General features: G+C 34.3%; 2 protein-coding genes and 1 non-coding gene across 3 annotated transcripts; all 3 read left to right on the plus strand.

Moving 5' to 3' along the window:
- Positions 1-1,342: 1,342 nt before the first annotated feature.
- On the plus strand, positions 1,343-4,879 carry LOC100264034 (subtilisin-like protease SBT3.5). Its single transcript, XM_002273159.4, has 10 exons — positions 1,343-1,494; positions 1,581-1,672; positions 1,782-1,879; positions 2,011-2,169; positions 2,248-2,921; positions 3,039-3,118; positions 3,342-3,581; positions 3,669-3,783; positions 3,895-4,087; positions 4,173-4,879. Exons 1-10 carry the CDS (start codon positions 1,387-1,389, stop codon positions 4,742-4,744), a joined length of 2,331 nt encoding a protein of 776 aa, XP_002273195.2. The 5' UTR covers positions 1,343-1,386; the 3' UTR covers positions 4,745-4,879.
- A 16,161-nt stretch (positions 4,880-21,040) lies between these two features.
- LOC100252202 (homeobox-leucine zipper protein ATHB-12) lies at positions 21,041-22,500 on the plus strand. The gene is made up of 2 exons (XM_002271487.4): positions 21,041-21,522; positions 21,946-22,500. The coding sequence occupies exons 1-2, from the start codon at positions 21,181-21,183 to the stop codon at positions 22,282-22,284; spliced, it is 681 nt and encodes a 226-aa protein (XP_002271523.2). The 5' UTR covers positions 21,041-21,180; the 3' UTR covers positions 22,285-22,500.
- Positions 22,501-22,874: 374 nt separating this feature from the next.
- Positions 22,875-22,954, plus strand: TRNAL-UAG (transfer RNA leucine (anticodon UAG)). The gene has a single exon. It is a non-coding gene; the product is annotated as a tRNA-Leu (tRNA).
- The last annotated feature ends 201 nt before the right edge of the window (positions 22,955-23,155 follow it).

Consider the following 23,155-nt stretch of genomic DNA (forward strand, 5'->3'; position numbering starts at 1 on the left):
CAAAGTGAGAATGATGTCTGCCACTGACATGCATTTTGATCACATTACACTACAGGTTGCAGGTTTTTCTTAACAATATGGTGGAGGATTATAGAAAGAATAGACCTCCATAAAGAGAGAAGAAAAAATTGATAATTTTTTATCCTGTTGTGTATAAAATGTTTCAAAAACAATTTTTTAAGCTTGGTAAGTCAAGTGTTTTTTAAAACAATTTTAGAAATGGTTTTTAACAACAATTTTTTCAATATTTTGTATAATGAAAGTGTTGTCAAGAGCTTGGAATGTTCTTAATTTATTTATTTTTATGTTTTTAAATATATTTTTAAAGTAATTTTATCTGCATTGGTTTAATTTTTAATCATTTTTTTATTTGTGTAATTATTTTTTTAAATATCTATGGAAAAATAAGTGAAAATATTTAAAAGATATTACATAAAAATACTTGTTTTTTTTTTTTTTGGTTGTTAAACATGTTTTTCAAATTTTTTGTTTTGAAAAACAAAAAATTGTTTTTAAAAAACAGTTACCAAACATGATCTTATATTCTTTAAAATAATAAGAACAATTTTTTGTTCTATTGAGCATAAAACAACTTTCTAACTTGGACAATATATTTAATAAATTTTTATTAGAATTTTTTTAAAGAATTTATTTAGAAAACAAGTTATTTTTTTTTAAAAAAATTGAAACATGGTTAGTTATTTTTTGCATAATGTTGTCCTAAATGAAAGGAAACTTCCTCTTACCCATCAAAAGACTTTGCCTCCGCATCAAAAGGTGGTCTCCACCCGAAATTTACTTTATTGGGTAAAACATCTCCACATTACATGTGGGTCACCCCAAATGGAAATTTTGATAACTATTTTTAAAAGCAGTTTTGAAAAGGTGTTTTCCAATATTTTGTTTTGTAGAACAAATATCTATTTAGGAATCCAAAATGTTCTATGTTTTAAAATTTTTTTTTATATACAATGCTTTATTTTAAATTATTCTTTATATTTATATAATCATTTTTAAAACAATAATAAAAAAAAAAACAAGTAAAAATAACATAAAACAACTAAAAATCGATTTAATATATGTTTTTATTTTTTTTATCCTCAAGAACAGTTATCAAATATGCCAAAACCATCACTAAGTCCTTTTGTCCGCCCGTCAACGACTTCACATGTGGTTTCATGGAATCCACCTCGCTTTCCATTATGAAACCATCACCTTGGGTCCCCCTGGTGGAAAATCTGTTAAATAATGCCAGGAAAGTGGACTCAGCATAATCAAAGTCCTGGTCGTCATGGTCGGTGCAGTACTCATCTTTTTTCTACCATTTAAGGAGTCATTGGACTCCCTAGTTGTTGTATAGCCCCAAGCCCCATTAGCACACATACAATGAGTTCACTTCATGATGGAGGTCTCATATTCATTTTCTTAGCTTCTTTGATCTTGATTCTAAACGAGAAAGTTAGCTCCGTGACTCCTGCACAAGCTAAAAGCAAGGTAAGTAGTCGAATCAATTCTAATCATTCCCTCTCTTCTAAATCCATCACCTTCTATATCACTGAATTCTCCATGGAAACTCGCAGATCCACATCGTTTATTTGGGAATGAGGCAGCACCATGATCCAGAACTCATCACCAACACTCATCATGAAATGCTCACTACAGTTCTTGGAAGGTAAACCGGGAAGAAAGAAAGAGTCAAAATCTATATGCTTTTGTTTGGCATTCTAGATTGAGACAGTCCACTGTCATAACTCTTGGTTCACCATGTTCTTATGATGCAGCAAAGAAGCATCTGTAGATTCCATGCTCTACAGTTACAGACATGGCTTCTCCGGCTTTGCAGCCAAGTTGACAGAAGCTCAAGCACAAGCAGTTTCAGGTATCCTCCATGCTACAAAGATTATAAATTATATTGGTGAATGCTTTAGATTCTAGGTTTATGATATACCTTTGACATCAATATGAAAAGCCAATGTATTAACGGTTTTTCCCTCTTTGTCTTGGCTTTAGAGTTACCTGATGTGGTTCAAGTCATGCCCTCCCGCCTTCATAAGCTGAAGACAACAAGGAGCTGGGATTACCTTGGCCTCTCCTCTTCACATTCTTCCACCAATCTCCTGCATGAAACCAACATGGGTGATGGAATCATCATTGGTCTTCTTGACTCAGGTTCTCTACCTCTCCCCTGTGTCTGCGCGTCTCTATGTCTGAATAAAACTGAATTGCCTCCACTTGAATTGTGAGCAGGGATCTGGCCCGAATCAAAAGTTTTCAGCGATAAAGGTCTGGGGCCAATCCCGTCTAGATGGAAAGGTGGCTGCAGCTCAGGGCAGAGCTTCAATGCAACAAAGCACTGCAACAGAAAACTTATTGGAGCTCGTTATTTCTTAAAGGGACTTGAAGCAGAGATTGGAGAGCCATTGAATACCACTGAATACCTAGAATACTTGTCCCCGAGAGACGCACTTGGACATGGTACACATACATCTTCTATTGCTGGTGGTTCTCCTGTGGTCAATGCCAGCTACTATGGGCTTGGTTTTGGAACAGTGAGGGGTGGCGCACCTGGGGCTCGGCTGGCCATGTATAAAGCGTGCTGGAATTTGGGCGGGGGATTCTGCTCAGATGCTGATATACTGAAAGCTTTTGACAAAGCCATCCACGACGGAGTAGATGTGTTATCAGTTTCACTCGGTTCCGACGACATCCTGTTCACTGAAATTATCAAACCTGATAGCATCCTCATTGGTTCATTCCATGCTGTGGCACAGGGGATTTCGGTTGTTTGTGCAGCAGGAAATGGAGGCCCAAGTGCTCAAACAGTAGATAATACAGCACCGTGGATATTAACTGTAGCAGCTAGCAGCATTGATCGGTCCTTCCCTACACCCATCACACTAGGCAACAACCGCACCGTCATGGTAATTCTCCATAATCTGGATTTTGCACTGCATAACAACATAAAATAAAATTTTATGTTAATGACTCACTCATACAGCTCTTTCTGTTGCATTATTGAACAACTTGATTACTTGCAGGGTCAAGCCATGCTCATTGGAAACCATACAGGCTTCGCCAGCTTAGTGTACCCAGATGACCCACATGTCGAGAGTCCTAGGTAAATATCTTCCAAGGACAGCAACCTTCTGTTCTAACTTGGTTTTTCACTATTTCTGTTCAGGGCCCTATTGATCCCTTGTCCTGCACTGTCACTTCGGATCCCACCTCTTGGAAGGCCTACATTTAAAATCGAGTCCATAAAAATTATTAGACATCAAAATTATTGACTCACTTGTCTGTGAAGCACATTCTAGCTATTTACTACCACTCACCTGTTGCAGCAATTGTCTATCTATATCACCGAATGACACTTCAGTGGCTGGAAAGGTGGCGCTCTGCTTCACTTCAGGTACATTTGAGACACAATTTGCTGCATCTTTCGTGAAAGAAGCTCGTGGCCTGGGGGTAATTATTGCTGAGAATTCTGGAAACACCCAGGCATCATGCATCAGTGACTTCCCATGTATTAAAGTAAGCTACGAAACTGGAAGCCAGATACTCCACTACATCAGTTCGACCAGGTACCATTATCAACATTATCACAAAAAATATCATCATCATCACCATCATTATCCTCATATTACTTTGTTGTTGAGAGGCTTTTGCAGGCATCCCCATGTAAGCCTGAGCCCTTCTAAAACACATGTTGGGAAACCCGTGCCAACCAATGTGGCCTACTTCTCATCTCGAGGGCCAAGTTTCCCTAGTCCAGCAGTATTGAAGGTATTCTCCGCTAGCCATGCCTAATTAATTAAGATAACCATGTCAGGATTTTGAGAAATTTTCTCTTTTTAGAATTTCACTGACAGCCATGTTGGGCACTGAATGGCACAGCCAGATATAGCAGGTCCAGGTGCCCAAATACTTGGGGCAGTTCCACCTTCTGATCTGAAAAAGAACACCGAATTTGCTTTCCATTCTGGAACATCCATGGCAACTCCTCACATTGCAGGCATTGTTGCACTACTCAAATCCCTGCACCCACATTGGTCCCCAGCTGCAATTAAATCAGCAATTGTCACAACAGGTTTGTCCCTTCCATTGAACTGCTAATTTCTTCACAAACACCCCCCATCCACTGTCTCTGGATGCTTAAAAACATCTTATTGCAGGATGGACAACTGATCCGTCTGGAGAACCAATCTTTGCCGAGGGAGATCCAACAAAGCTCGCTGATCCATTTGATTTTGGAGGTGGAATTGTGAATCCGAATAGAGCAGCGGATCCTGGTCTAGTGTATGACATGGGTACAGCGGATTATATTCATTATCTCTGTACCTTGGGCTACAACAACTCTGCCATTTTTCAGTTCACAGAACAATCCATACGCTGCCCCACTGGGGAGCATTCTATTCTTGACTTGAATCTTCCTTCCATAACCATCCCAAGCCTCCAAAATTCAACCTCCCTCACCAGAAATGTCACAAATGTTGGAGCTGTCAACTCCACGTACAAAGCCTCTATCATATCCCCAGCAGGCATAACCATAACAGTAAAACCTGATACTTTGATTTTTGACTCTACCATCAAAACTGTTACCTTCAGTGTCACAGTTTCCTCAATTCACCAGGTGAACACAGGATACTCTTTTGGGAGCTTGACTTGGATTGATGGGGTGCATGCAGTGAGAAGTCCCATATCTGTGAGAACTATGATCGAAGAATCTTCTGCTAATGACAGCTAAAAGTAATTCGGCTGCTGCGATTATGTCCAGCTTTTGGCTGAAAATTAAAATATTGAACTCTAGTAATGAGGAAACTGCTACTCTATGATAATCAAAATCAGAGAAGGAAATAAAATTGTTTCTTCTTTTGCTCCATGCTGCACGTCATCAATGATTGCGTTTTTTTATTAGAAGAGAAAAATCCATAGAAGTTTTCTGTTCTGTTATTTTCTCAAATGAGCCACAGAGAAGATATATATGGGAAGCTGGGAACAGAACGTGAAACTGTGTGACTAAAATGCAACTAATCAACTCTAATTAGTAAAGTAACCTATCTTAATACTCCCCTTCTGTTGTGTCAGCGAAAGCTTTGATGCCAACAATGTTAGTTCAAGAACACAAAGATAAAACAATCACACATACGGTACACGAGGTTTTAACGTGGTTCGGCCAACCATGCCTACGTTCACGGATGAGAGAGAATAATTCCACTATACAATAGAGAATATTACAGAGGATAGAACCAGATACAACTATTGGGTTCCCGAAACATCCCATGTTTCCCCACTCCTTGTATCCATACCTTACTACGAGCCCTCTCGCTCCACCAGGTACCTCCCGTTCTTCCTCACATCTCTATCCACCTCGTATAGTCTCTATAGGCCCATCTCCATCTCATAACTTTTTCCTCTCATGACCTAGAATATTTATAGAGATATTTCTAACAACCTTCTTTATTATATAAGGAAGTCTAATATTACAATAATATATTAACCTAGAAATATTTTATACAATATTCTTTACAAAAAAGGAATATTTACTAATTAGGAATTTGGGACAATTCCCAACAATCTCCACCTTGGACCAAATTGCATGAAGTTAATCTTCAATCTCTCCATGACACAAACCTTTTTGTATCATATCACCACGAAAGAGCAATCGACTCCACCTTCAGTGAAAATTTCTTTTGTTTTCATCTTGTGTGCTTTGTGATCTTTTCCTCTTCCAGAAATCTTCAACCCAAGCTCTGATACCAATTGTTGTGCCAGCGAAAGCTTTGATGCCAACAATGTTAGTTCAAGAACACAAAGATAAAACAATCACACATACAGTACACGAGGTTTTAACGTGGTTCGGCCAACCATGCCTACGTCCACGGATGAGAGAGAATAATTCCACTATACAATAGAGAATATTACAGAGGATAGAACCAGATACAACTATTGGGTTCCCGAAACATCCCATGTTTCCCCACTCCTTGTATCCATACCTTACTACGAGCCCTCTCGCTCCACCAGGTACCTCCCGTTCTTCCTCACATCTCTATCCACCTCGTATAGTCTCTATAGGCCCATCTCCATCTCATAACTTTTTCCTCTCATGACCTAGAATATTTATAGAGATATTTCTAACAACCTTCTTTATTATATAAGGAAGTCTAATATTACAATAATATATCAACCTAGAAATATTCTATACAATATTCTTTACAAAAAAGGAATATTTACTAATTAGGAATTTGGGACAATTCCCAACACCTTCAAGATGGAGAGTATATGTTGTGAACTCCCATCTTGCTTAGTAAGTGATTACTACCAAAAAGTGCTATTTTATAGATCTAATTATAATGGTTTTAAGCACCTTTGAGTAGTAATCATATTCATTTAACCCAATTAATTCATTAAGGTCCTTAGTAATTGGTTTTAACCATTTTGTGGCAAGTTTACATGTTTTTATTAGCTTATGAACCAATTCAAGCATGCCAATTGATGGAGGAGCTACTTGGACAAGTTAAAGCAACGATTTTGGAAGTTTACAGGCTTGAATTTCAAGTGGAAACACGAGCACAAGCAATGGAGAAGAGGAAAACAGAGTGAAGAAAACAGAGGACAGCAGCTGCAGTCTTCTTTTGCACTTTTGGAGCACTTCCCGAAGTCCATTTTATACATGCTATATACCATTTCAAATCTCAGGAAGTCAAGAATCCAACGCTTCAAACGGTGTGCGATTCGGAGTTGAAATGAAGGATTTAAAGCCATTGGAAGCTGATCACTCCAAGCTGAAGGAAGATTTTTGCATGGCTGCGAAATCAGCCTTTTGCTGCGAGAATTTCGCAGCCATTTTGAACAGTGCACGGGTGTTCTCCTGAAGCTTCCCGATAGTTGCGACCGACACTTTTGGATATTTTTCTTCAGATATTTTTGTATAAATTTCCGTTCTTTTTCTTGTAATCCACCAACCATAAGATTTCTTAGCTAAGAAGGTTGAAAAAACGTCTCTATATATATTCTCTTGCATCCACTGTAATAGACATAGAATCATATATGTAATATCGATCAATATATAGAATATACAGAGCCTTGTTTTTTCTCTCTTCTCCTGTTCTTCCCCATTTCTATTTTCTTAGTAGCCAAACAGCCTCTGAGGGCTTTTCCTCAGAGGATGATTGGCTAAAACTTTTAGTTTCTCAAAGTATGGATGTTATGTGATGACTTGGATGCAATCCCATGGAAATTTCTCGCACCTGGAAGGTAAGGTAGTCGTTTTTCATTAATGGTTCATTAATGCAAAGTTTGGTTTTTATTTCCTTTGGACAACTTCCAACGGCCAATACTTGATAAGCTTTTGGATTTTTATCTATTAGTTATCTCCTATGAGCTATTGGAAGGTGAGGTTTTCAATTCCAAGTTTTGCATTAATCTGTTAGAACCAATTTCAATGACCATTGAAAGGTGAGTTTATCACCTGAAATGACTTTGAGTTGCCAATATTTGATAAGCTTTTGGTTTTAGACCATTAGTTATCTCTTACGAGCCATTCAAAGGAAGTCTAAGGTGAATAACCATTGATGAAATTCACTACCATCTGTTTTGCCATTTTAAAGGATTAAAACTTGATTTGCTAAATCCATACCGGTTCGGGAAGCAAGCATCACCATAGTTGCAACCCCAACGCGAGGAGCCTATCCTGAGATTTCCAATTTGCATAAGAGTCAGAGCATAACTATCCTATCTTTGAGAAACTTGTTTTTACACCCTTTCATTTTAATCTTTAATGTTAGCTTAGATTAGTTTAAATCTTTCTAAAACATTTACATCTTTATGTTTTCTTTTAAAGCTAACCTTGAAATGAAAAGGCACCAATTCATCTTTGAATTAATATCATTTGTGAAGTGAAAACCCATCCCAGTGAACGATCCTAGAACCACTATGCTATAGTAGCTTGGCTACTTTAGTAATAGTATTTAAGGTATAAATTTTGTTGATACGCCTTTAAAGCTAAACTACCATGAGTCGAATCAGTAAGTGAGCAAACTGAGCTGGGAAAAGAGCCTTTGTAAGCAAGTCTGAAATTTGATGCCGCGATGGTATGTGAAGTGTCTTCAGAATGCCCTTTTGAATCTGTTCATGCACTAGATGACAGTCTATCTCAATATGTTTCATGCGCTCATGAAACACGGGATTTGCTGCAATGTGTAGTGCTGCTTGATTATCACAGAACAACAAGGCTAGTTGAGGGTGTTCAATATACATATCCTAGAGTAGAGAGAGCAACCACATTAACTCACAAGTAACATTAGCCAAGGACCGACATTCTGCTTTGGCAGAAGAGCTTGATATGGTGTGTTGTTTCTTGGATTTCCAAGAAACTAGAGACCCTCCTATGAAAACGCAAAATCCACTAATCATCGACATGTGTCTGGGCAAGCAGCCCAGTCCGCATCAGCAAAGGCCTTAAGCTGAACACAAGATGTTGTGCTGAAAAATAAGCCTTGATCTACTGTTGACTTGATATATTCTAGAACATGATAAGCAGCTTGAAAGTGAGGAACTCGTGGATTAGCTAGGAACTGACTTAAACGATTCACTGAATAAGATAAACCTAGTCTTGTGATTGTAAGATTCAAAAGTTTTCCAATCATCCTTCTGTACCTAAGAGGATCATCAAGTAAATCACCATCTTCTTGAGACAACTTTAAGTTTGGATCCATTAGAGTCTTTCGAGTTTTGCATCCAAGATATCCAGCCTCAGATAAAAGTTTCAAAGCATAGTGACGTTGACTGATTGGAGTCAAAATATGTGCTCTAATGACACATTTTTTTATATTATTTGTGCATCAAAGGACACTCAAATCGCCCAACTTGACCTAAATCGATGTTAAGGGCCTAACCATGAATTTAACTTGTATTTTGGAGATTTATCTCAAACTCAAGAGAAGAAAATGATGCAAATTGAATCACTTTAGATTTTGAAAGATCAAGAAATGGTTAAATGAAAAAAAATAAGTGAGTCAAGACTCATGGACCATGAGGAAAGGTAAGACGAGGATATCATGAGTTTAGGAGATGAGAAATGACCAGTATGGAGTAAGAAAGAAGGCAAGAAAACATGGGAAATGAGGCATGAAGCAAGATTCACTGCATGGAAATTTAGAACTTAAAATCTGGTGACAACATGTATTTTGATTTTGAGGACAAATTTTGAGTACTTTAAAAAGTCCATTTTGGGCATACTATATATTATTTTGAAGCTCAATAAGTCAAAAATCCAACGCTTCAAACGGTATACAAATCGGAGCTAAAAATGAAGAAGTTATGACCATTTGAACAACCGTGCAAAACTAAAGGGTCATTTTGAAATTCAATTTATGAATTCGAAATCCAATTCGAAATGACCTCAATTTCGAATTCATCCATTGCCACTTTAATGTTTTGCCTCCTTTACCTCAAGAATTGCATATAGGGCACTCCATCCACCTTAAGTAGACCCCCACATGATTAGAAATCACCATTTGATTATTTTTTAATCATTTTTTAGATAATTATTTTTGTAATAAATGACCAATGAGAGTGTGCCACATGTTAGGTAATTAATGATATTATATAAATTCTCTTAGTTCTAAGTTTTAGGGATCTTGGATCTTTTTCCAAAGAGTTAGATATTGAAGGTGGAAGAAGACGACAACTTTGGTTTGTTTTCTTTTTCTTCTTTATTAAATATATTGTTTTTAGTTTCTTTTGATTCAAATTATAGATTTTTAACTTATTATAGATTGTGAATGTGACATTATTTCCATGAGAGGCTAAGAAGCCAACTTGGGACTTGAAACATGAAAACCTAAGGGCTAGGAAACCTATAGGGATAATGAGTAAATTATTATAACAATGAGATTAATTATTGATTGGGTGATAATTTATCAAATTTTATTATCTTATCATTGTGAGTTAGTTTAGGGAATGATACGGTAAGTTATTACTCGATACTAGTGATTCTTGGAAATTCTTGATCATTAGTTACCATCGTCTTCCTTATCGTTGTTTGCCTCAAAACAAAATTATAAGGAGTAGGAAGGGTTAAAAAAAGTCAAATCTTAAACTGGTAATCAATCTCATTCATTTGATGGTTTTAGGAATCTATTTTAAAAAGGAAAAATTAGGTTTCAGATGCAATTTTGAGTTATATAACTCAAGTTGATCGTAAGTGGCCAAGGATCCCAAAACCAAAAAGATCACTTTACTTAAGAAACCCTTGTTCTCTCTATTTCTATACTTTAAGTTGGATAGTGGAAAGCCTCAAACTTGAATCGATTGAATTAAAAATTAATATTCATTTTGTTATTAATTTATTTCAGTTGCTCAATCTCATTTCATAAAAGATAATTCATAAATTATTTTTCACTTTATGATTTAAACAAAAACAATTCATTTATTTTAATATTGATAATTTTCATAAGTCAGTTCTTGAGGACGATACCCAGAGTACTACAAAAGTCATAGTAACTTTTTCTCTAATTTTTCTTAACTAGAGTTGCTACGTAAAAATGCTAAATATTTTGGTATAATAGAGAAGTTTTGGTCACTGACTAACCAAAATTCCTTTAGAAGACCGAGCAACTTCAAGACCCAAAAAGTATTTCAGATTTCCCAAGTCTTTGAGTTTAAAATGATTATAAAAAAAAAACGTTTAAACTGTCCACTTCTTGTTGATTGTTACTGGCAATGACAATATCATCAACGTATACAAGCAGAGCCAAGAAAGATGAGTCAACCTTCTTGATGAATAATGAACCATCAGAGACAGATTGCTTGAAACCTATGGCAAGGAGTATACTAGAAAACTTAGAAAACCATTGTCGTGATGCTTGTTTTAGACCATATAGTGATTTATGCAAATGACAAACAACATTTGGAGGTAAAGGCTCCCCTCATGGTGATAACCAGGAAGAAGAGACATATAAACTTCCTCATGTAAATCACCATGTAAAAAGGCGTTATTAACGTCGAGTTTAGTGAGAGACTAGCTGTGAATTGCAGCTAAGTTAAGCAAGACTTTGACAATAACAAGCTTGGCAACCGAGGAGAAGGTGTCCAAGTAGTCCACTCATTCTTGTTGTGTGTAGCCTTTTGCTACTAAACAAACCTTATAACACTTTATAGAACCATTAGCAAGGTATTTGATTTTGTACACCCATTTATAGCCCACCGGGTGCTTACCATGAAGAAGAGAAACCACATACCAGGTTTTGTTATTCTTTAGAGCTCGCAATTCATCAGCCATAGCAATCTGCCACTCCAAAATGTCTGTAACTTGAGCGTAACTTGTGGGTCCGACATGGGAAGAAAGAGCACAAACAAAGGTTGTGTGTGTGGAGGACAATTTGTGGTAACAAAGTACTTGAGATAAGGGATGAGAAGTAGAAGAGGACTCAACTATGGTGGAATAGCAATGATAATCTTGAAGATAAGAAGGAGAGTGACGAATATGAGTGGGATCAACTTGTAGTGATGGGCAAGTGGAAGAAATAGAGATTTTTAGTGAGGATGAGGAAACTAGAGTAGGAAGAACGCGGTCAGAGATTATCATATGTTACACTTGGTGAGGGTGTGTTGTGAAAAGGAAACTTAGATTCATGGAAAACAACATTACGAGAAATTAATTGGGTGTTAGTATCCAAATCAAGCAACTTATATCCCTTGTAACCAGGTAGATATCCAAGAAATATACAAGGAGAAGCACGAGGAGAGAACTTGTGGCGAGGACTATCTAAAGTTGAAGCATAACAAAGACAACTGAAAATTCGGAGATGAGAATATGAAGGTTTCTTTTTCCAAAGCAGTTCAAAGGGTGTTTTGTTAGAGAGAATGGGAGATGGTGTCCTATCAATGAGATAAACTAAAGTGGCAACACAATCATCCTAATAACAGAGGGGAACATGGGACTGAAAAAACAAGGCTCGAGCTACGTTCAAAATATGTTGGTGTTTTCGCTCAACAACAGAATTCTATTGTGGAGTAGCAACACAAGAATGAAAAACTTGGACTCCATGTGTACGATACAAATCTGTAAATGCGAGTTCAGGAGCATTATCGGATTGGACAGATTTGATTTGAGCTCCAAATTGAGTCAAAATTAGAATAAAAAAACCAGGCAAGACATTTGCAACATCAGATTTGGCACATAAGAAGTACACCCAAGTAAAACGCGTATAGTCATCAACAATGGTGAGAAAATACCGAAAACCTTCTATAAACATTGTGTGAAAAGGTCCCCAAATATCAAGATGTATCAAATTAAATGGTTCAGATGACAAATGATTTGAAGAAATAAAAGGCAAGCGTTTCTGTTTAGCTAATTTCAAGATCTAAAGAAATTCTCAATTCATTACTCATCATATTCAGTTTTACATAAGGGGGATGTCCCAACCGATAATGCCAAAGTCTAGTTGAAGACAAGGAGACATTATTACAATGAACTGAAATTTGAGAAACAAGAGAAACAGGTTTGCTAGACTCCAAGAAATAAAGGTTCCCTTCTTGTCTACTCTCCCCAATTGTCACTCCCTGAGTAAGGTCTAAAGTGCAAGAGATGTGATGTGTGTCACCCGTATCTAACACCCAGCAAGAATGAGAAAATTGATGTGAATTAGAGATAGATGACAGGGCTAATATACCATGAATACTGGAAAAAGAAGCAATAGGCTGCACAATTTCAGAAGAGATAGAGTCGCCTGCATGAAGCTGAGAGCTCAGAAGAGCAGTCAATTGTTGGACCTGAGATAGAGTTAGATTCTGAGATGGTGAATCAGTAGAAACAGCAGCTGCGGCTTGATTTGCTTGAACATTCAAATTGTTCTTGGAACGAGGTTTGTGTCCTGGGACCATGTATTTTATAGCATTTGTCGATTGTGTGCCCTTGAACACCACAATGTGAACAAACAGCCTTCTCACGCCTTTGTTTAGCTGGTGCAGAAACTGCATTGGCCATAGGAGCAATTTCGGAAAGAGAAGGAATTCCATGTCTTGCACTACCAATGCAAAAACTTTTGATTCAGAGCAATGAGGTGATTCTTGATCTGGAAAATACGCGGCTCATTGCTCTGGTGAAACCTGTCACGAAGATCTTGCCAAATTTCCGAAACAGTTTCAATGTAAAGAAGACTATCGACTATTTCTTTGCTAACAGAATTTAAGATCCAAGACGTAACCATTAAATTGTAGATATATTCATTATAAAATTCATTGATTTTATGTTTATTATTATTGATATATTATTTATAATTATAATATTTATAAAAGTATAAATTATATTTATCATCTCATGTTAATTTAAAAAAATATTTTTGTGTTTATCTCAATTTTTAAGTGGTGTAGCATTGCATTATTAATTAAAAATAAGAAAATAAATAACATTTATACAATAATATAATTATTATAAATATATGTATTAAAAAATTAATTAATTTTATTTTCTAAATTCAATATGTAAAAATAATTATAATTATTGAGATATTTATCAATAATAATATTTATAAAAATATAAATTATGTTTAACACCTTATATTTAAAAAAAAAATACTATTTTATATTAAGTTGATATTGATTTTAAAAAATATTTTGGTGTTTATCTCTAATTTTATCTTTAAATTAATTCAATTAATTATAACTATAAATAAAAAATAATTTAATTTTATATTATTTTTTATTTATAAAATATATAATAAATATGTTAATTTTTAAACTTTAATTACATTATGTTACTTTCACTTTCAAAATTTTTTTTTTAAAAAAAACTATTATCAATTTTATGTGAAAATTGAGTTTATAAAAAAAAAAATTTATCATTTTTTTAATTTATTAAATAATTATTTACAAAATAAATAATTTTGTTTTTTTTTTTAATTAATTTTATTAGATAAGGTTTAAAATTAAAAATGTTATTAGATAAGGTTTAATTTCCTCATGAATTTCCATTTTTTTTTCTTAGAGAAATTGTCTCTTTTTTCCTTTATTTATTTTTTTTAAAATTGTATCTTCAAGAGACTATATTAAATTTTTATTTTTATTTTTTATGATTTTAACCTATAATTTTTTTTAAAGAACTTTTAAAAATCTTCTCTCGAATAAAGATTTTTGCCTATAATTTTTTTAAAAAATAAATAAATTATCTCTTCAGAAAATGATTTTTACTTTCTCTTTTCTAAGGGCAAAAATGAGGATAGATTTGAAAATACATTTTTTTGAAATACGGTGGTTTACGAATTACTTTTTAAAACTACATCAAAAATCCGTTCGGGGTTTTAGGTCTTTGGTGTGACCTTCATAGAGGCCGGCTGTGAGGGTGATTTATCAAGCAATAGGGCATGGTCATGTCATGCGCCATGGCGGCTCAGGATAAGCTGTCTTATTGCTAGACGGCAGACATAGCTATGTTGGGGTGATCTTGGGTAGCCGAAAGGTGATCTTGGGCAGCCGAAAGAAGATGGGGACGGCTGAGAGATGAGGGGGCTAAATGCATGGGTTTGGACCTTTTGGGGATAGAAGAATTAGTTATGAAGTGCATAAGTAATGGGTTTGTTTTTGGCTAAAAAAAATCGACTTACTTTAGGTTCTAAGGATGGGTTCAATAATTAGAAAAACTCCGAGTTTTTATTTTAGTTTATAGGTTATGAAACATCAAAAGTAAAATTATTTTATTATTAGTGCACAACATTTTCAGATGTGATGATCAGATGATTATCTGAATCACTAATCAATTTTTTAGTGTCACCTTCTTTTTTGAGAGTCAAGACACCCACCAATAAAAGAGGTGACACTAGAAGATTAACTAGTAACCTGGATAGTCATCGGATTATCACATCCGAAGAGATCGTGCACCAATATTTACCATGTTTATTTATTTAAAAGTTCCATGTAAACCTGTGTTCAATTTGTTCTTTTTTAGCTATTTGGATGCTATATTGTTATATATATATATATATATATACCACTAAAACTCCAAAAATTAGGTTTAAATAAGAGAAGTTTGAAAATCTTTTAGGGAGAAAAGATAGAGTTCGAAGATTTAAGTTATCGAATCTTAATATGATTTTGAGATGATCTATTAAGAAACATAAGGACTATTGCATCACAAATATGAAGAATAAGTACAAGTAATATTTAGTATAAGACCCATGAGAAAAAAAGATTATGTTTGATTCTTTTAACTTAGTAGATTCTTATTGTAATCGGTAGACTTATGGTTTTTGCATCTACAAATGTGTTAAAACAATCTTTAAATGATTTTTCATATATATTAATATTCAATTTATGATTGAATTTATTTTAAATTATCAGCGGTTATATAGATTCTTCTCAATATAATTAAATCTCATTAATAAAAAATTACAAGTACCGCTTATTCACTATTTTTAAGTAGTTTCTTGGTCATGAATATAAAAATGGACAAATATTATTTGGTTAGGTTTTGGTTTGAAGTGGATATAATATATTAAAATACAAGTGGTTTGATTGGAGACAACATGCTATTGGGTATGATATTCTAATTACAAGGTCAAGTCAATAAAAAAAACAAACGATCTTATCCTCCAATGCTATTGATTTAATAAATATTCCATCAAATCTTTAAAAGAATTTAAAAAAAATGAAAGATATGAAGAGGAATCCAATTGATTCTGTTACGAGGTCAAATCAATAAAAAAAAAACATTTGAATATATTTCAAAAGCTTAGTATGTTTCTTGGCAAAAAAGATTAGTGAAGATTATCATGTTACATCCTTTCATTTATAGAATCTATGCAATGAATAGGGTCAAGGTAAATTGCTATCAAATAATGAATTCAATTCCATGGAAACAAAAACAAACATATATTGTATATAGAAAATAAGTCCAAATTAATTTTATTGTCGTGGTTAGGCCAAGGGATTGATTTTGATTTCAACCATTTGCTGATCAAGTTGTGGGCTCGACTTCTTTTGACAAATTTCAAATTCAAAACTATTCATGATGGCTACTAATATAAATCTCATTTAGTTTAGAACATACTTTAAAATCCTTTAAACAATGTCCTTAACATTTGGGGAATTCAAGGGTTCCTAAAAGGGTTTTTTAAAAGTTGTCCAGTATAAAATGGTGTTATGAAACCAAATAATGCTACGTGTTTGCATATAAAATAATGAAGATTTTATTAATTGTCAATCCTAATGCCTAGGCCAAGCCAAGGGTGAAGCTAAAAAGGGCCTAGGCCCAACTTAGTTATATACTTAGGTATTAACCAAGTTTTAAAATGAAGTTATTGTTCAAGGTATGATTTATATATATTGAATCAAAATTCTAAAAGTTTAATTTTTTGAGAAAATTGATTATTCAACGTGGTATTAGAGCTTAGTTTGATAAGAGGTTTTGAACCACCTCTCCGTAATTTGCATATTTGTTTCTTTATTTGCATGTTTGTAAATCCAAAAAATGTTATTTACATTTGTTTGTCTCTTTTCTCTCTTTGTTTTTTTCACATGCAGGGTCTTCTTATACGACTCAAATCCTACAAGCTTAAACTTCTAAAAAAATTGATTATTCAACAATTATGATATGTCTCAAAGTCTCATACAAATATTGCCTTTAAAATGAATTTGCTCTTATCTAGTTGTTTCAACTCATTTCTTCAACAAAAAAATGTGTCAATTTCTCATTTCTTTCTAATCAAACACGGTTACTCCTTTCTATCTACTCAACAATCTTTTTTTTTTTTTTTTTTCATCGTCCACTTCTTTTAGCAACTTTGAGTATCCATATTATCAACTTTGAGTAATTGATTTTGACAAATCTAGAATGTGTCTAACACATGTCAAATGAATCAGGTGCAAACTGCTCTCGATGATTTACAAATCATACCAAGCCTTTATCAATCTACAAAGTCATCCCTCATCTCACCCTACCAAAGGATGAGTCCAACATCTTCCCCATCAAAAGTTGGGTGCATGTATCTTACAACCATAGAAGATGTACCACTTGTTTGGATACTTAAAATGAACATGTACGCCTAGTTGGGTCATCAAACCAAACATATTTGCTCAAAAGGAAAGGTTGGTAATCATGGCCGTTTAAGACAAATTGATAAGTCACTTTCAAAATCACCTCAATTGCATGCTCCTTTTACACCTCACAGTCTCCTTTACAAAAGACAACCAAGTGCCTTATACTTGGACACAAAATAAATGGGTAGCATGATTCCCTAGTTTTGGTAAATTTACATTTGGCAGAGGAGATTGTGAGACTTGCCTCTCTCATACATCTCAAAAGAACTCCTTTAAATAAATTTTTGTTTTTTGTTTTTCACCTTGATTAGATTTGTTTGGAATATTTTTTTAACTTCTCCCTTTAGAGGGAGTGACTGATTTTATACTTGGAAATTTTATTTTTAAAATTAAACATTTTAATTAAAAAAAAAAAATCGGCCCCACGTGGCATTTCCAAAACAAAAATAAATTTTGTTGAAAAAAAATGAGACCATATTAAAAAGTTGGATTTATATACTTTAAAAGTTGAGTTTTTTTTTTTTTTGTGCATTTAAAAAGCTTTTCTAAATAGGGGAATTTAGAATCTTATATTTCAAAATTGCATTTTTAAGCAGATTCAAAACTATAATTCTAAAAAAAAAAATTAAGATATTTTCAGTTGTTTGATGTAATGTTTTAAATAACAATTGAAAATATGAAAAATGTTTAAATAACTTTTATATTGTAGATAAATGTATAAAATTTTATTGAAAAATAATCTTAGAAAACTATTTTGTTTTTTTATATTTAAGGTGATGTTTGTTTTTTTTACTTAATTTTAAAAAGAACTTAAAACTAAATAGTATTTAATGGTGTTAAGTATTAGGTCGTGTGTTTTTTTTTAATATTTTATTTTTATTAAATATTAAAAAAAAAAAAAGGTTTACTTTAGTTATGGTGATTCAATTTTAATATTTCATAAAAGTCAAATATTTTAATTTTTTCTATTTAGTCAAAGAAAATTAAAAAATCAATAATAAGTCAATAAAAAAATTAATAAAAAAACAAATTATCTAAAATCTCCCAAAACAAGTCCTATCAACAAAAAGTTAAAAGTTAAAAATAAACCGTACCATCCTTTAAATAGAATTTTGATCTTGAAAACAAGTGAGAACTCTTTTCAATAACTATTTTCGTAGAAGAATTTTCAAAAGCATTCCAAACAAACCCAAAATTATCCTACCAATATAAGTTGTTTTCCTTTTTTTTGTTCTTTCTTTTATTGAAAGATGGTAAATCCCACAGGATAAATACGTGTACAAGTGCTTTTACCATAAAGCTCTTTTGACATACTGCCAACCTTGGTTTCGGCCCCAGCTCCGACCAAGACCGGGCAAATCCATAAGGCATCCTAAGCAGTGGAAATTGACCGAGAGGCCTACGTTTTGATCACATACTCTTCACCAACCATGAAATAGACCATGAAATAGACCATGAAACAGACCACCCTCTATGGGAAAAAGGAGGCCTTCTTTAACCCACATCACACAAAAAAAAAAGACAAAAAAAAAAAATCAGGAGATCCATTATTAAGATCAAAACATCTATCTCATATGAATAGGGAGAAAATTCCAGTGGGCTTATGACAAGACTCCTCACGACACTAAAAACCAAAAGGGAAAGTGAGGTTGCTTTGTCCCTAGCCAACCAGTATGATTGGCCATAAATGCTGAGTTTTCTTCCTTTCATGACTCAACTTCACAGCCCCACATCAAGTGTTGTCCATATTCTTCCACAGTTGTTCTCATCTTGGGCTTCTTATCTATATGATTGTTAGAGAAAAAATGGGACTGGGATTTTTCAATGGTCATGCTTTCTCACTTTAACCCCTTCTCTATCCTAAAAGTACATGTCCTTCGTTTCCATTATTTTCGTGCTATGAGAGATTTGTGATAGGTAAAGAGTTCAATCCAAATGGTTCTTGTCTGTACTGGAAAGGAAAATTTTTCTCAATCAATTTTTGGGTTGTTAGATTTCAATAGGATTTAGAGTCCAACAATCTGGATTCTCTGTTCAACCAAGAGTTCGTATTTTATTTTTGTCATTGATGCTTTTTATTATCGTTAAAGAACATAATTTGTATATTGAGTTCAAATCTTATCAATTCTCTGCTCAATCAAGAGTTCGTATTTCATTTTTGTCATCAATGCTCTTTAATATCGTTAAAGAACATGATTTACATGTTGAGTTCAAATCCTATAAGTTTAAGCTTTTAAAAAAATTAATAGTTTAATATGATATCAAAACTCGGTTTGACGATATTACAGATTCAAACCACATTTTCACAATTTGTACGTCTGTTTTTCTTATTGATTTCTCTTCTCGTAGCAATGAGTCACGGGTGTTAATGAACATTTTAGAAAAATTGATACTTCGACGAGTATATCCAATTTAAAGATCATATTTAGTAAACTTTTGACAAAATAGTTGTATTGAAATTTGTCTACAAATATGATACTTTCGTAGAAAATAACGTGACAAAGCTGTTCTTATTTGACTTCTCGAACTGAATTTTATTCCTTTCAAAAACTATTTCGCCTCCAAGGCCCCAAGGGTACTCATCACAGCAGTCAGATCCAAACAACAAATGATTAAAATGAATGGCGACTTTGAAAAATATGTTATTTTACCACCCCACTTGCAGCAATCCAATATATCCTCCGACAGTTTTCTATTTTGTAGGATAAAAAAATCGTCTAATAATTACAAAATTATTTTTATATTTTAAAATAAAAAATATTATATTTTCATAAAACATTTTTTAATTATTTTTATTTAATTTTTAAAAATAATTATATAAATATAATTAAAAATAAAATACTAAATATAAAAATATTTTAACTTTTCAAGTAGACTTTTCTTCTATAAAATATACATTAGTCAATAATTTTTTAAAATTGTTCTTAAAAGTTATTTTAAAAAATATATATATATTAAACAAAGTCTTTATTTTTAGTGACGACCTATATAAGGGTCTTATGCAATGGAGCGGTTTTTTTAAAAAGTCTGCTTCATCCTTCCCCAAATACGATGAGTTTAAGAATGATGTAAACAAGTTTGAGATTTTTTTAAATTTAAATGAGTTGAAGACCAGTTCAACTCATTACTTTTTTTCACCTTGATTATGTATAAAATTAAATTAATTTAAAATTTTTATTTTCTCATTTTTAACACATAAAATGAGAAAAACTACTTCTCCACAAAAACATACCTTATAAAAATATATAATATTTATTTATTTATAAAATATATGTAATTAAAAATTTTAAAAATTAAATAAATAATAATAGATAAACCCACACAATCGTATCCATCACATCCTAAACCATTTAAATTTTTTATTAAAACAAAGATGACAACATATTTATATAAACAGGGGTGACCATCCGAAACCGGCATTGCCATCCCTAACCTTATCTCATCTACTTATTTCAACAAGTGGGCTAATCCTACTAATATCATCTCAGTTGCCAATTCCTTAGTCTATGGCACGTACGTAACAAATTTGAGGTAGTATTCACAGTCATGTCACCGTCCAATAATGTTAGGAATGTGTAAAACAAGAAGATATCAACAAGATGAACACGGCATGACAAGACCGAATGCCACGCCACAAAGGAGCTCAGAGCGGCTTCTATTTTCAGAAACCACAGAGTTGGTATTTTTTTCTTTTTCCTCTGTCATTCCTATTAAGAAGTGCACATGGACCGTGTTCTTGAACAGGAAACATGAATCCTAATTTCCTTTTCCGAATTCCTCCACAACTTTGAAGTTGGAGTAAAGAAAAAAATCTACGAATTTTAGTATAGAAATGGTATGAAAAGGAAGTGGACAGATCAGAGATGTTCACAAGACGTGGGAAAGAAAGCGCCACACGATATCTGACCCCATTGGTTAGGACAAACCACCAATTGAAAAGTGCCACTTACCTGAAAGAAGAAGAAGAAAAAAAGAAAAAGACAGAAAAGGAAAAACCATGGAACCATGGGAGAGACTTCCCCATATATTTTAAAGCCCGAGCTATCATCTATGTCTTCATGATCAATTAAGCAAAGATTGTATGTGTATGTATATATGTATATGTGTATATATATATATATCCATCAAAAGAAAATCTTGAATTGAATGATGGAGAGCAGAGGGTGTTCGGCAGAAGAAGCAGGAGAGGAGGGGGAGCAGCTGACCAGGAAGAAGAGCAGGAACAAGAAGAGGTTCAGTGACGAGCAAGTTCAGTATCTGGAGTCTATTTTCGAGTCGGATAGTAAGCTTGAGGCGAGGAAGAAGGAGGAGCTGGCGGTGGAGCTTGGGATGCAGCCGAGACAGGTTGCTATATGGTTTCAGAACAAGAGAGCGAGGTGGAAGTCGAAACAGATAGAGCACGACTACAAAGCACTCAGAGCTAGCTACGATGCTTTAACGTCTCGGTTCGAGTCCTTGAAGGAGGAGAAACAGTCTTTACTCACACAGGTAACCTTACTGATCCTTGGTTAAATTGTGAAGCTTAATTCAGTCTTGTTTTGTACTTCGAAGAGGATGTCAGGTTGAACTCCCGTTGAGCTCAAAGGGTTTAAGGGCTCGCAGTGATGATTTAAGGGAGCAGCGACGCTAGAAATTTTTTTATTCGTTGAACTACGAGTCTGTTTCTATTGTACTTTTAATCCTTTTATAATATAGAGTTCATTACAAAGAGAAAAATTAGAGTGCGACTATAACTGGGAGGAAAGGAAAAGCCTAATTCTTCTCTTTCATTTGATTTGTGAATTCTTGTGAGTTGGTCTACTATGTGGACTAGGGATCACATTGACCATCCAACCGGGTTAAAAATCTTGTCCTTTTTTATTGTGTACTTCTTAAGGTCATAATCATCTTCATTGGCTTTGAATTCAACAGTTGCAGAAGCTGGGTGATCTGATGGAAAAACCTGGTGATGGGGTGGGAAGCGGTTTCGGAGGAAACAGCAGTACTGATGGGGGATCAGACACCGGAGATGATGCAAAATTGAGCTACTTAGAAGGTGGCCTGGACCACAGATTAGTCAAGTGCTCAGACGATGATAAGAGCCGAAGTGCAGGCTACTTTGGCCACCAAGAAGGGCCTGAGCTTCTCGACAAATGTGAAAATGCAGATATTTCCTTAGAATCAACCGGAAAATGGTTCGGTTTCGCCTCAGGCGGCTTCCATGATCAGTCATGTACCATTTCACAGTTGTGGGACTTCTGGAGTAGTTAAGAAATGGATCAAATTCTTGGGGTTGTCTACGAGAACATGTTACTCGTCGAAGACAGACGAAAAAACCCGAGTTAGATTCAAGTCTTGACCAGAAGATTTGGGGGAGAGAATAAAGAGAGAGAGGGTGGAGGGGGGGTAAGCATGTATGCCCTTGTGCATGTGTCTCTGTGGGAATTTGTATGAATTGTGGAAATGTAATGAAACAAGACTTTGGAATTCCTCTGTTTCTAAATTTTTAAGGTTACAACAGTCGATGAAATCTAAATACAAGTAAGATATTGGGATATTCAGGGAGGTTTTATGGGAACTGACTCCATGGAGTTCCATGGCCAGAGGCTTTCAACAGGTTCTCCCAGCCGATGAATCTACTCACAGGTCACAAGCCCTGAACTCTCTGTCCATCGTTTAAGTCACAACACTCAACCAACTTTCAAAACAAAATTCATAAACTAAGTGGCCCAATCATTATTAAATTGTTAAAAAAAATATTAAAAAGAATCACTAGATTTGGGCTGGCTGGATTTGGTTATGTTTATTTTATCAATTTTTTGATAAAATATTAATAAATTTGGGGCTTGCCTTTCAACAAGGACAGTTTGGCCGAGTGGTCTAAGGCGCCAGATTTAGGCTCTGGTCCGAAAGGGCGTGGGTTCAAATCCCACAGCTGTCAATTTTTACCCATTTCATTTTTGGGCTTTGAATTGTATGAAACGAACTAAGCACATCAGCCTTGTGCTTCCCTTGATGATTTTGGGCTTACCCACTCAAGAGTAGGGTGGACCAAGTCTACTCAACCCACCAACTTTTGGTTTGGGCCTACCCATCAATTGTCAATTATATTTTTTGGCCCAAACCAAACAAATAATTTCAC

This window comes from Vitis vinifera, chromosome 16, assembly GCF_030704535.1.
Source record: "Vitis vinifera cultivar Pinot Noir 40024 chromosome 16, ASM3070453v1".
Classification (NCBI taxonomy): Eukaryota; Viridiplantae; Streptophyta; class Magnoliopsida; order Vitales; family Vitaceae; genus Vitis; species Vitis vinifera.

Bases quoted from the DNA above. Each gene is read 5' to 3' on its own strand.
- LOC100252202 (XM_002271487.4), top strand. From the start codon at position 21,181: ATGATGGAGAGCAGAGGGTGTTCGGCAGAAGAAGCAGGAGAGGAGGGG. The intron at 21,523-21,945 runs GTAACCTTACTG...TGAATTCAACAG, and splicing joins AACAGTCTTTACTCACACAG to TTGCAGAAGCTGGGTGATCT.
- LOC100264034 (XM_002273159.4), top strand. From the start codon at position 1,387: ATGAGTTCACTTCATGATGGAGGTCTCATATTCATTTTCTTAGCTTCT. The intron at 2,170-2,247 runs GTTCTCTACCTC...AATTGTGAGCAG, and splicing joins CATTGGTCTTCTTGACTCAG to GGATCTGGCCCGAATCAAAA. The intron at 3,784-3,894 runs GTATTCTCCGCT...TGAATGGCACAG, and splicing joins CTAGTCCAGCAGTATTGAAG to CCAGATATAGCAGGTCCAGG.